General features: G+C 45.0%; 1 protein-coding gene across 3 annotated transcripts in view; it reads left to right on the top strand.

Annotated features, from left to right (window-relative positions):
* Positions 1-13,702, top strand: part of LOC132392017 (disintegrin and metalloproteinase domain-containing protein 33-like) — a 156,237-nt gene that overhangs the window by 136,476 nt on the left and 6,059 nt on the right. For all 3 annotated transcript variants that reach the window (XM_059965923.1, XM_059965924.1, XM_059965925.1), the window contains 2 exons: positions 1,158-1,233; positions 3,065-3,391. In XM_059965923.1, coding sequence (XP_059821906.1) covers positions 1,158-1,233; positions 3,065-3,391 — 403 coding nt within the window. The remainder of the gene's footprint in view (positions 1-1,157; positions 1,234-3,064; positions 3,392-13,702) is intronic.

Below are 13,702 nucleotides of genomic sequence, written 5' to 3'. Positions count from 1 at the left end.
TTTACCTTTCTACCACTTGGCTGGCATCTCATTTCACTCTCCCACCACCCTCTGTCAAGATGTTTCCCCTCATGCTTCCCTTAAACTTTTCACTTTTCACCCTTAACCCATGACCTCTAGTTGTAGTCCCACCCAACCTCAGAGGAAAAAGCCTGCTTGCATTTACCCTATCAATACCCCTCATAATTTTGTCTTCCTCAATCAAATTTCCCGTCAGTCTTGATCGAATATGTTTGGATTTTATTGCTTGTAAAATAGAAGACTGATTGGAGGTTTGACAGAGGAATAAAGTCCTATGTTATTTAATCTATCCTTATAACTCGGGTACTTCAGACCCAGCAACATCCTAGTAAATTTTCTCTACCCTCGTTCAACCTTGTTTACGTCTTTCCTGTAGGGAGGTAACCAAAACTTCATACAATGCTCCATATTAGGCCTCACCAATTTCAACATATCATCCCAACTCCAGTACTCATAGCAATACAGACAAAATGCTGGAGAAACTCAGCAGGCCAAGCAACATCTATGGAAAAGAGTTAACAGTTGACGTTTTGGGCTGAGACCCTTCATCAGGCACAGGCAGAGAGGCAACCATCTGCAATGCCTCCCTGGCTTCTCCCACAAAGCCAATGTCAAATCCAATTTACTACCTCATTCTGGATGCTGAGCGACTGAACCTTCTTGACCAACCTCCTATGTGGAGCCTTCTCAAGAGTCTTGCTAAAGTCCATGTGGACAGCATTAAGTGCCTTACCTTCATCCACTTTCCTGGTAACTTCCTTGAAAAACTATCTGGTTGGTTGGATGCAACCTACCATGCATGAAGCCATGCTGATTATCCTTAATCTGTCCACATCCATCCAAATACTCATATGGAATACCTTCCAATAACTTTCCCATAACTGTTGTAAAGCTCACCAGCCTATAACTTCCTCATTTATTTTTAGAGCCTTTCTTAAGCAATGGAACAACATTGGCTCTCCTCCAATCCTCTGGTACCTCACCTATCACTAGGGATGATTTAAATGTCTCTGCTAGGGCCCCTGCAATTTCTGCACTAGCTTCTCAGAGTGACTCCTGACTCTCAGTCCCTATTGACCCTTTCCCAGCACTGCCTGCTATTCCATACGCTTAGTAACTGTGTTATCTTTATACAGGGGTGTGGGGTACCCTCCCCCTGAACACACAACCATTCCACTGAGGGAACTGCGGCTAAGTAAAGCCCCAAGCAAGGTGAGTACAGAGAGTGAGGCTGCTGTTCTGACCGGGAACAAGGGTTGCCAACCCTATCGGAACCTTCTAGACCATTCCAAGGATGGTGGTAGGTGGAAGGAGTAGGAAACCTCCCTGTGCTTTGGCCAGAAGGGTCACTGTTAATGAAGGGTTTGACCAAAACCTCCCCCATGGGTGGTTTCTACAACCCTTCCCGGACCTCACCCCACCCCGGACCTCACCCCTCCCCTCCTTGGACCTCACCCCTCCCCTCCCCTCCCCGGACCTCACCTCATCCCACCCCTCCCCTCCCTGGACCTCACCCCACCCCTCCCTGGACCTTACCCACTCCATCACGAAGTAGATTGTGAGGTCAAGAGTCCTTCTTATGAGATGAAGAAACTGTTCAATAACAACGTGATAGAAGCTGAGCTCAAGCCTGGGGGGACATGCTTTCAGACCAGCATTTCCTGCCCAGTGGGAGAGCGCACAAGAGAAACTGTCTGGGGTCTGAGATAATGGAGACACTTTACCGAGACGGTGAGAGAGACTGTCTGGGGTGGGAGGGGTCTGTCGGGTTCAGACTTCTGGATCACTTCAAAGGAAGGTATGACTGAACGAGAGGGTGACCAATATCTTTGCGGGTAGGTTTGCTAGAGTTGTTTTGAGTGTGGGATGTGAACTGGAGGATAAGGGAGTTGGTTTTCAGACAGGCAGTGTGTAGTGAGACAGCAAGGAAGGAGAGGCTGATGACAGGGCTAAACTGCAGTCAACAGGATGAGTTGAAATGTAAAAGGGGGTCAAAATCAAAAATGGTGAATGCAGGTCTGAAGGCATTCCATTTGGACTCGTGCTGTGTGCAGAATCAGGTAGATGATCGTGTAGCACAGTTAGAGATTTACAGATGTGATGCAGGCACTACCGAGTAGTGGTGAGGAAAGATTATATCTGTGAGTTTAACATCCAAGGATACGCATTGTATCAAAAGGACAGGCGGGTAGGCAGAGAGCGTGGGGTGGCTCTGATGGTAAAAGATGAAATCAATCCTTAGAAAGAGGTGACATAGTATTGGAAGATGTAGCCTCCTGTGGGGTAGAGTTAACAAACTGCAAGGATAAAAAGACCCTCGTGGGAGTTATATACAGCCCTCCAAACAGTAGCCAGGATGTGGGCTGCAGAGTACAACAGGAGAGAGACAATGCAGGTTGAAAGGGCAATACTCATGGGGATTTCAGTATGCAGGTATTTTGGAAAAATCAGGTTGGTGCTGGATCCCAAGAGATGGAATTTGTAGAATGCCTACAAGATTGATCTTTAGAGCAACTGGCGGTTGAAACCATTCTGGATTGGGTGTTGTGCAATGAACTGGAATTGATTAGAGACCTTAAAGTAAAGGAACCCTTGGGGGTCAATTGTTAAAATGTGTTTTTTGGGGTACTTAAAGGCATGTGTCATCAAATACACTCAAAAACTTCTATAGATGTACCGTGGAGAGCATTCTGACAGGCTGCTTCACTGTCTGGTATGAGGGTGGGGGGAGGGCTACTGCACAGGACCGAAAGAAGCTGCAGATTTAGTCGGCTCCATATTGGGTGCTAGCCTATAAAGTACCCTGGACGTCATCAAGATGTGGTGTCTCAGAAAGGCAGTGCCAACTGCCTTTATGATGACTGCTTTATCGAGGCAGCGAGAGAGAATGTGTGGGGTGTGTTTGTCTGAGATTTTACTGACTGCTTACTCTAGCAGCGAGAGAGAATATATGTATTTCTTCAGGATCGCATCATATGGTGGGTCAGGTTTGAGGGTTCGAATGGCCTACTCCTGTGTTCTAAAGTTTGATTTCTTCATGCAGCCAGTGCCATGTCATCCTCCACCTCCACCTGGTTTTCCGGTTCTGTCTCGTCTGATACCTCCATCTCGTCCTCCACCTCCGTCTGGTTCTGCAGCTCCATCTGGTTCTCCGGCTCTGTCTCGTCTGATACCTCCTTCTCGTCCTCCACCTCCGTCTGGTTCTCCACCTCCGTCTGGTTCTCCAGCTCCGTCTCGTCCTCCACCTCTGTCTGGTTCTCCAGCTCCGTCTCGTCCTCCACCTCCGTCTTGGTGTGGTCTACGTCAATTACAGCTGGTCAATGTGGTCCAGCCGATGCTGGCTGTGGACACCAGAGTGGATGCTGGGAAGGTGAGTAGGCAGCTAATCAATACGGAGACCAGAGAGTGGGGGAGGGGCAGTGCAATGCAATATACAATAATAAAAACTGTAAGTTATAATAAGAACAAACACGAGGAAATCTGCAGATGCTGGAAATTCAAACAACACACACAAAATGCTGGTGGAACACAGCAGGCCAGGCAGCATCTATAAGGAGAAGCACTGTCGACGTTTCGGGCCAAGACCCTTCTTTAGTCCAGACGAAGGGTCTCAGCCCAAAACATCGACAGTGCTTCTCCCTATAGATGCTGCCTGGCCTGCTGTGTTCCACCAGCATTTTGTGTGTATAGTTTTAATAAGAAGCCCATATATTAAAAAATTAAATTGAACCAATAGTGCAAAAATAGAGGGAGAAAGTAATACTGGGGTAATTTCATGGGTTCACTGTTCATTCAGAAATCTGATGGTGGAGGGGAAGAAGCTGTTCCTGAAAGCTGTGTGAGTCTTCAGGCTCCTGTACCACCACCTTGATGTAACAATGAGAAGAGGGCATGTCCTGGGTGATGGGGGGCCTTATGTAGTACCGAAACAATTAAATTAGTAATTAAATGGCTAACTAAACTCATCTCTTCTGCCTACACAATCTTTGTGTCCCTCAATTTTTCTCACATGTATATGCCTATCTAAGCATTTCTTAAAATTCCCTAATGTTTCTGACTCTACCACCACTCCAGGCATCCTCCATTTTTATATAAAAAAAAACTTGTCCCTTATATTGCCTTTGAACCTATCCCCACTCACCTTCAACACATGTCCTCTGGTATTAGACATTTCAACCTGGGGAAAACATATTGTCTGTCTACTCTATGCCTCTCATAATCTTATCAACCTCTATCAGATCTCCCCTCAGCCTCCGCCAGTCCAGAGAAGACCCCTCAAGTTTGTCCAACCCCTCATTACAGTACGTGCCCTCCAGGCAACATCCTGATAATTCTGTTCTGCACTTTCTACAAAGCCTCAACATCCCTCCTATGATGGGGCGCCCAGAACTCCAGTACAGTGCAGTACTCCAGAAGTAGCCTAACTAGAGTTTTGTAAAGTTGTATTTTGAACGATCAGACCAGGATAGGAGTTGCATTGTGAACGGCAGTATAGAGGAACATAGGGTCACAGAGAGACAGGGTGGTGAAGAAGGCTTCTAGCTTAGAGATCTTCATCAGTCAGGGCACTGAGTACAGGAGTTGAGAGGTTGTGGTGTAGTTTGTAAGCCTTTCCCTGGCTACCCCCTTATTCTTGATATACTTATGGAATGGCCTCGTTTCTCCCTAGTCTTACCTGTCAAGGATATTTCATTGTTTGTATTCATTGGTGCTCAGCTCACTAAAGGAAGGGTGAGGGTACGATAGAGAGAGTGCAAAGGAGATTTACAAGGATGATGTTTGGATTAGAGCACTAGGGAAATTCTAGGCAGTTTCTAGAGTAGGTTACATGACCGGCACAACATTGTGGGCTGAAGGGCCTGTCATGTCTGTAGATTTTCTATGTTTCCATTTTGCTGTCCTAATTTGTTTCTCAGTGTTTCCATTACACCCTCCATATTCAATGCCATTTCCAGTACACAAGTGTGAAGGAGATTGATACTCCCCATCCTATGCAACAGAACAGTACAATAAGATAAAGAACACAATAATAAAAAAACACAATAAATATAAATACATAAGGTAGCTTATATGCACAGATTGATTGTATGTCCTTAAAGTGATAATAGGCATGGTCATGGAGGGATTGTCTACTGAGTGTCTGTGGGTGGAAGTTAGGAACAGGAAGGGGTCAATAACTCTACTGGGTGTTTTTTATAGACTACCCAATAGTAACAGGAACATCAAGGTGCAGATGGGAATAGACATTCTGGAACAGTGCAGTAATAACAGGGTTCTCGTGGTGGGGGATTTTAATTTCCCCAATATTAATTGGCATCTCCCTAGAGCAAGGGGTCTAAATGGCGTGGCGTTTGTTAGGTGTGTACAGGAAAGTTTCCTAACACAGTATATAGATAAGTCTACAAGAGGAGAGGCTGTACTTGGTTTCATATTGAGAAATGAACCTGGTCAAATGTCAGGTCTCAGTGGGAGAGCATTTTGGAGATAGTCATCACAATTCTATTTCCTTTACCATAGCATTGGAGAGAGATAGGAACAGACAAGTAAGGGAAATGTTTAATTGGAATAAGGGGAAATATGAAGCTATCAGGCAGGAACATGGAAGCATAAACTGGGAACAGATGTTCTCAGGGAAATGTATGGAAGAAATGTGGCAAATGTTCAGGGGATGTTTGTGTGGCGTTCTGCAAAGCTATGTTCCAATGAGACAGGGAAAGGATGGTTGGGGACATGAATCATGGTGTACAAAGGCAGTTGAAAATCTTGCCAAGAAGAAAAGAAAAGCTTACAAAAGGGTCAAAAAACTAGGTAATGATAGACAGCTAGAAAATTATAAGGCTAGCAGAAGGAACTTAAGAATGAAATTAGGAGAGCCAGAAAGGGCCATGAGAAGGCCTTGGCGGACAGGATTAAGAAAAACCCCAAGGCATTCTACAGGAGTGAAGAAGCCTCAACTGTTTCCCTGGGCAGAGAATTCCACAGATTCACCACTCTCTGGGAAAAACAGTTTCTCCTCATCTCTGACCTAAATCTTCTCCCCTGAATCTTGAGTCAATGTCCCCTAGTTCTAGTCTCACCTACCAATGGAAACATCTTTCTTATCTATCCCTTTCAAAATTTTGTATGTTTCTATAAGATCCCCTATCATTCTTCTGAACTCCAGAGAGTATAGTCCCATGTGACTCAATCTCTCCTCATAGGTTAACCCCTTCATCTCTGGAATCAACCTGGTGAACCTCCTCTGCACTGCCTTCAAAGCCAGTATATCCTTCCTCAAGTATGGAAACCAGAACTGCACACAGTACTCCAGGAGCAGCCTCACCAGTACCCTGTACAGTTGCAACATGACCTCCCTACTCTTGAATTCAATCCCTCTAGCAATGAAGGCCAACATTCCATTTGCCTTCTTAATAACCTGTTGTACCTGCAAGCCAACTTTTTGTGATTCATGCACAAGCACTCCCAAGTCCCTCTGCACAACAGCATGCTGCAATCTTTCTCCATTTAAATAATAAACTGCTCTTCTGTTATTCCTTCCAAAGAAGATGATCTCGCATTTATCAACATTGTATTCCATCTGCCAGACCTTGGCCCACTCACTTAACCTATCTATATCCCTCTGCAGACTCTCCACATCCTCTGTACAATTTGCATTTCCACTCAGTTTAGGGTCATCAGCAAATTTTGCTACGCCACACTCAGTCCCCTCTTCCAAATCATCAATGTAAATGGTAAACAGCTGCGGACCCAGCACCAACCCCTGCAGCACCCCTCTCACCACTGACTGCCAACCGGAGAAACACCCATTTATACCAACTCTCTGCCTTCTATTGGTTAACCAATCCACTATCCATGACAATACACTTCCTCCGATTCCATGCATCCGTATCTTATTAATAAGTCTCTTGTGCGGCACCTTATTGAATGCCTTCTGGAAATCCAAGTATATGATATCCACCTGTTCCCCTCTGTCCACTGCATTCATTATGTCCTCAAAGATCTCAGTAAGTTTGTCAAACAGGACCTGCCCTTTATGATTCCATGCTGCATCTGTCTAATGGAACCACTCCTTTCTAAATGTTTTGCTATTTCTTCCTTAATGACAGATGTTAAGCTATAGTTGCCCGTCTTTTGCCTACATCTTTTTTAAAAAAGTGGCGTGACATTTGACGTCTTCCAATCCGTCAGGACCTGCCCAGAGTCTAGAGAGTTTTGATAAATGATTACTAACACGTTTACTATATCCTCTGCCAATTCGTTCTGGACCCTGGGATGCATCCCATCAGGACCAGGAGACTTATCTACCTTCAGGCCCTCTAGTCTGCTCATCACTATCTCTTTAGGGACAGTGATTTTATCAAGGTGCTCACCTCCCATTTTGTCCATAACATCCTTCTTTGGCATATTAGGCATACTTGTCCAAACTTCTCTTAATTGTTGAAATTGAACTTACGTGCACCACTTGTATTGGCAGCTCAATCGAGACTGTCATGACTCTCTGAGTGAAGAAGTTGCCCCCATGTTCCTCTTAAGCTGTTCACCTTTATCCCTTTACCAATAATCTGTAGTTGTAGTCTCACCCAACCTCAGAGGAAAAAGCCTGTTTGCATTTACCCTATCAATACCCCCCATAATCTTTTAGACCTCTATCATATCTCCCTTTGATCTTGTATATTTCAAGAGATAAAGTTCTAACCTATTCAATCTTTCCATATGACTCAGGTCCTCCAGACCCAGCAGCATTCTCATAAACTTTCTCTGTACTCTTTCAACCTTGTTTACATCTTTCCTATAGGTCGATGACCAAAACTGCACCCAATACTCCAAATTAGGCCTCACCAATGTCTTATATAGCTTCAACATAACATCCCATCTCCTGTACTCATAATTTTGATTTATGAAGGCCAATGTGCCAAAACTTTCTTTACAACCCTATCTACCCGTGACACTAGTTTTAATAAGTTATGGACCCGTATTCCCAGATCCCTTAGTTTCTACCACACTCCTTAATGCCTGAGCTGCCCTGGCTGGTCCTGCCGAAGTGCAACACCTCACACTTGTCTGCATTAAATTCCATCTGCCATTCCTCAGCCCATTTGATCCAGAACCCACTGCCAACTTTGATAGTCTTCCTTACTGTCCGCTACACTGCCAATCTTGGTGTCATAGGCAATGGCTGATCCAAATTACTACCTCATCTCGAATACTGAACAATTGAAGCTTCTTGACCAACCTCTCGTGGCTTGTTACAGTCCACGTAGACAACACCTATTGCCTTGCCTTCATCAACTACCTTGGGAACTTCCTTGAAACTAAGATTAGATAGACATGACCTATCACACACAAAGCCATGCTGACTATCCGTAACCAATCCACATCTGTCCAAATACTCATCTATCCCGTTTCTTCAAGTTTAACAATTTCCAAGGTACTGTTATTGTCAGAGAAATGTATACAATAGAAAAACAGAGGGCCATGGGGAAGCCTAGTCATTTCTAAGGCAGAGACATGTTCGGCACAACTTTGTGGGCCGAAGGGCCTGTATTGTGCTGTAGGTTTTAGATGTTTTTCTGTATACACCCTGAAATACTTTTTCTTCACAACATTCCACAAAAACAGAGTGCTCCAAAGAATAAATGATAGTTAATGTTAGAATCCCAAAGCCCCTCAGCTACCCCCACCCATGCATAAGCAACGGCAAAGTGACGATCCCCCTCCCCCAGCAAAAAATAACATTGGCACCCCCCACCAAGCACTCAAGCATGCAGCATCAATAAAGACACAGATTTGCAGTACCCCAAAGACTACTTGTTCACCCAGTATTCAGCACACCACAGTCTCTCTCCCTCTCCCCCTCTCCAATAAGAGAAAAAGAGATGTCTTCACTTCACAGCGAGAGGGGAGACGTAACAAACAATTCACTGGTTTACAATGTTAGAAGTCCGTTGCATCGCTTTTTCTAAGCTCTATGCCTAAAGAATTCGTGTCTCTGGGCACATAGTCAGAGACCTTCTGTCTCCCACGACACACCGATTTCCTGTAGTGGCACCGAGCTCGAGTCCACCTGCCTCCAGAGCCATGAAATCCTGAAACTCCAAAGGCGAGCTGATCTTCTGGGCCACATCCTTGGTATATCGAATAACAGCCAGTCGCGAGACCCTGAGAGCGGGTCCCATTCCAGCAAAGAACTGAAGTCAATGTGTAACTCCAGGTCAGGGTCTTCAAAAGAACCCTGAAAGGGAAAAATGAGATATTAAAGATAGAAATAGAGCTGTTTATGAAGATGCGAGCAAAGGAGTTGCTGTTAGGCGCCATTGTCTCTCCTAAGCTCCTCCTCAAGTTCTAACCAATAACTTTCCCACTATAGATCACAGGCCTATAATTTACTGGTTTATCCATGGCATATTATTGCAGCTATAAAGAAGGCAAGATAGCGGCTATATTTCATTTGGAGTTTAAAGAGATTTGGTTTATCACCTAAAACATTTGAAAACTTCTATCAGTGCACTGTGACAAGCCTTCTGACAGGCTGCATCTCTGTCTGATGGGGGTTGCAACTTCACAGGATCAAAACAAGCTACAAGAATTGTAAAATTAGTTTGTGTGTGTGTGTGTGTGTGTGTGTGTGTGTTTGAGTGTGGGAGTGTGCGTCTCCACTCTTTAAGAAAGGAGGAAGGCAGCAGAAAGTAAATTATAGACCAGTTAGCCTGACCTCAGAGTTGGAAAGATGTTAGAGTCAATTGTTAAGGATGAGGTGATGGAGTACTTGGTGACACAGGACAAGATTGGACAAAGTCAGCATGGTTTCCTTTAGGGAAAATCCTGCCTGCTGAATCTTACTTACTTACTTTACTTTATTGTCACCAAACAATTGATACTAGAGCGAACAATCATCACAGTGATATTTGATTCTGCGCTTTGCACTCCCTGAAGTACAAATTGAAGTAAATATAATAAAAATTTAAATTAAAAATCAAAATTAGAAAACAGAAAAGGGAAAGTAAGGTAGTGCAAATCAGGTCCGGAGATTTGGAAGGTACGGCCCAGATCAGGGTCAAGATCCATTCAGCAGTCTTATCACAGTTGGAAAGAAGCTGTTCCCAAATCTGGCTGTACAAATCTTCAAGCTCCTGAACCTTCTCCCAGAGGGAAGAGGGACAAAAAGGAGGGACAAATCTGTTGGAATTCTTTGAGGAGATTACAAGTAGGATAGATAAAGGGGATGCAGTGGATGTTGTATATTTGGACTTTCAGAAGGCGCCACACGTGAGGCTGCTTACCAAGTTAAGAGGCTATGCTATTACAGAAAAGTCACTAACATGGTTGATTGGTAGGAGGCAGTGAGTGGGAATAAAAGGATCCTTGTCTGGTTGGCTGTCAGTGACTAGTGGTGTTCCAGAGGGGTTGGCGTTGGGTCCACTTCTTTTTTATGCTGTATATGAATGATTTGGATGATGGAATGGTTGGCTTTGTTGCCAAGTTTGCAGATGATATGAAGATTGGTGGAGGGGCAGGTAGTGTTGAGGAGACAGGTAGGATGCAGAAGGACTTAGACAGATTAGGAGAATGGGCAAGAAAGTGGCAAATGAAATACAATGTTGAAAAATGCATGGTCATGCACTTTGGTAGTAGAAATGTGCAGACTATTTTTTAAACAGCAAATCCAAAAATCTGGGATATAAAGGGACTTGGGAGTCCTTGAGCAGAACACCCTGAAGGCTAACTTGCAGGTTGAGTCAGTGGTGAGGAAGGCAGATGCCATGTTAGCATTCATTTCAAGAGGTCTTGAATACAAGAGAAAAGATGAGGATTTATAAAGCACTGGTGAGGCCTCACCTTGAGTATTGTGAACAGTTTTTGGCCCCTCATCTTAGAAAAGATGTGCTGGCATTGGAGAGAGTGCGGAGGAGGTTCACAAGGATGACTCCAGGAATGAAAGAGTTATCATACGAGGAACATTTGACGGCTCTGGGCCTGTACTCGCTGGAATTCAGAAGGATGCGAGGGGATCTCATTGAAACCTTTCGAATTTTGAAAGGCCTAGACAGAGTAGATGTGGAAAGGATGTTTTCCATGGTGGAGAGTCTAGGACAAGAGGGCACAGCCTCAGGATAGAGGGGCGTCCTTTCAAATCAGAGATGCAGAGAAATTTCTTTAGCCAAAGGATGGTGCATCTGTGGAGTTTGTTGCCACATGCAGTGGTGGATGCCAGGTTGATGGGTGTATTTAAGGCAGAGATTGACAGGACATGGCATCTTGTTTGGACATGGTATCCAAGGTTACGGGGAGGCCGGGAAGTGGAATTGAGGAGGAGAAGGAAAAAGGATCAGCTATGATTGAATGGTGGAGCAGACTCGATGGACCAGATGGCCTAATTCTGCTCCTGTCTTGTGGTCTTATGGAAACCTACTGAATGTTGAAAGGACTGTGTGGGTGGGTGTGTGCATCTGTGACTCTGAGTGTGAATGTCTGAGTGCCTCTGTGTGTGTGTGTGTGTGTGTGTGTGTGTGTGTGTGTGTGTTTATCAGCATGTCTGAGTTTCTGTGTGTGAGTCTGTATGAGTGTGCCTGTGTGTGTGAATCTGTGTGTGCGAGTATCTGTATGAGAGTGTGTGTCTCTGTGTAGGAGTCTGTATGAGTGTGCATGCGGGGATGTCTGTGTGTATGGGTCTGTATGAGTGTGTGTCTGTTTGCATGTGTGTGTCGGTGTGTGAGTGTGTGTGACTGTCAGTGTGGACGGCTGTGTGGGTGGGTGGGTGTGGCTGTAGGTGTGTGTGTCTGTGTGGCTTTTGGTGGGAGTGTGTGGGTGTGTAAGTGTGTGCGTGGCTGTGGTTCTGTGCATGCATGTGTGGGTGGGTGGGGGTGAGTGTGGGTGTGTGTCTGTCTGTTTGTGTACCTAAAGAAATGGCCTCCTATAGAAGGCTGAGGGTGGTTGTAGATGGAATTATTCTGCCTGGAAGTTGGTGGCCAGTGGTGATTTTGATAAATGACCTTCATGAGGTAAATTGAAGGGTGGGTTAGTAAGTTTGCAGAAATACAAATGTTGGTGGGGTTGTAGTTACTGTGGACGATTATCATACTGTCATTTATAACAGGAGATTGACAGGATGCAGAGCTGGGGGAAGAAGTGGCACATGGAGTTCAACTCAGAAAATTGTGAAGTGATTCACTTTGGAAGGTCAAAGTTGAAAGCAGAATACAGAGTTAATAGCAAGATTCTTACCAGTGTGGAGGAACAAATGAATCTTTGGGTTTACAACTATTGTCATCATCATCATTATTTGCTGTACCATATGACATGGGCCATCATGGTCTATCCATGACCGTGATTGTTCTCGGCAAATGTTTCTACAGGAGTGGTTTGCCATTGCCTTCTTCTAGACAGTGCCTTTACAAATCCTGTGGCCCTAGCCATTATCAATACTTCAGAGATTGTCTGCCTGGCATCAATGGTTGTGTAACTAGGACTTGTGAAATGCACCCAGTACTCTTATGACCATCCACCACCTGCTCTCATGGCTTCACGTGATCCTGATCAAGGTGGGGCGAGGAGGGGCAAGCTAGCAGAGGGAAGGAACACTTACACCTCCTTTGGTAGTGATGCCAACCCCCATCACCCACATCTATAGATCCCTCAAAGTGGCAGTACAAGTTGACAGGGTGGTTAAGGTGTATGGTGTGTTGGCCTTCATTAGTCAGGGGATGGTGTTCAAGAGCCGTGAGGTAATGTTGTAGCTCTTTAAAACTTTGGTTAGACCACACTGGAATATTGCGTTCAGTTCTGGTTGCCTCTTTTAGGAAGGATGTGGAAGCTTTAGAGAGGGTACAGAGGAGATTTACCAGGCTGCCGTCTTTTGAGGAAAGGTTGAGTGAGCTGAAACTTTGGAGTGAAGGAAGTTGGACCATAAAACCATAAGATACAGGAGCAGAGTAGACCATTCGGCCCATCAAGTCTGCACCACCATTCAGTCATGGAGTGATCCAATTCTTCCAGTTATCCCCACTCCCCTGCCTTCTCCCCATACCCTTTGATGCCCTGGCTAATCAAGAACCTATCTATCTCTGCCTTAAATATACCCAATGACTTGGCCTCCACAACGACTCGTGGCAACAAATTCCACAGATTTACCCCCCCCCCCCCGACTAAAGTAATTTCTCCGCATCTCAGTTATAAATGGACGTCCTTCAATCCTGAAGTTGTGCCCTCTTGTCCTAGAATCCCTGGGAAATAACTATGCCATATCTAGTTGAGATGACTTGACAGAGATGTACAGGATGATGAGAGGCATAGAGAGGATAACCAGAGACTTTCCCAAAACCAGAGAATATCATTTAAGGTGAGTGGAGAGAAGTTCAGGAGAGATGTCAGAGATAGGATTTGTTTTACACAGAGATTGATAGTTACCTGAAAGCCAGTCCTGGGTGAGATGGCCCAGGCTGGTACAATAGAGACATTTACAGCACTCCTGGGTGAGATGGCCCAGGCTGGTACAATAGAGACATTTACAGCACTCCTGGGTGAGATGGCCCAGGCTGGTACAATAGGGACATTTACAGCACTCCTGGGTGAGATGGCCCAGGCTGGTACAATACAGACACTTAAAGCACTCCTGGGTGAGATGGCCCAGGCTGGTACAATACAGACACTTAAAGCACTCCTGGGTGAGATGGCCCAGGCTGGT

The sequence above is a fragment of the Hypanus sabinus genome, chromosome 3 (assembly GCF_030144855.1).
Source record: "Hypanus sabinus isolate sHypSab1 chromosome 3, sHypSab1.hap1, whole genome shotgun sequence".
Lineage (NCBI taxonomy): Eukaryota > Metazoa > Chordata > Chondrichthyes > Myliobatiformes > Dasyatidae > Hypanus > Hypanus sabinus.
Note: the sequence above shows the minus strand (reverse complement) of the source record. Positions and strands in the feature narration are given on the sequence as shown.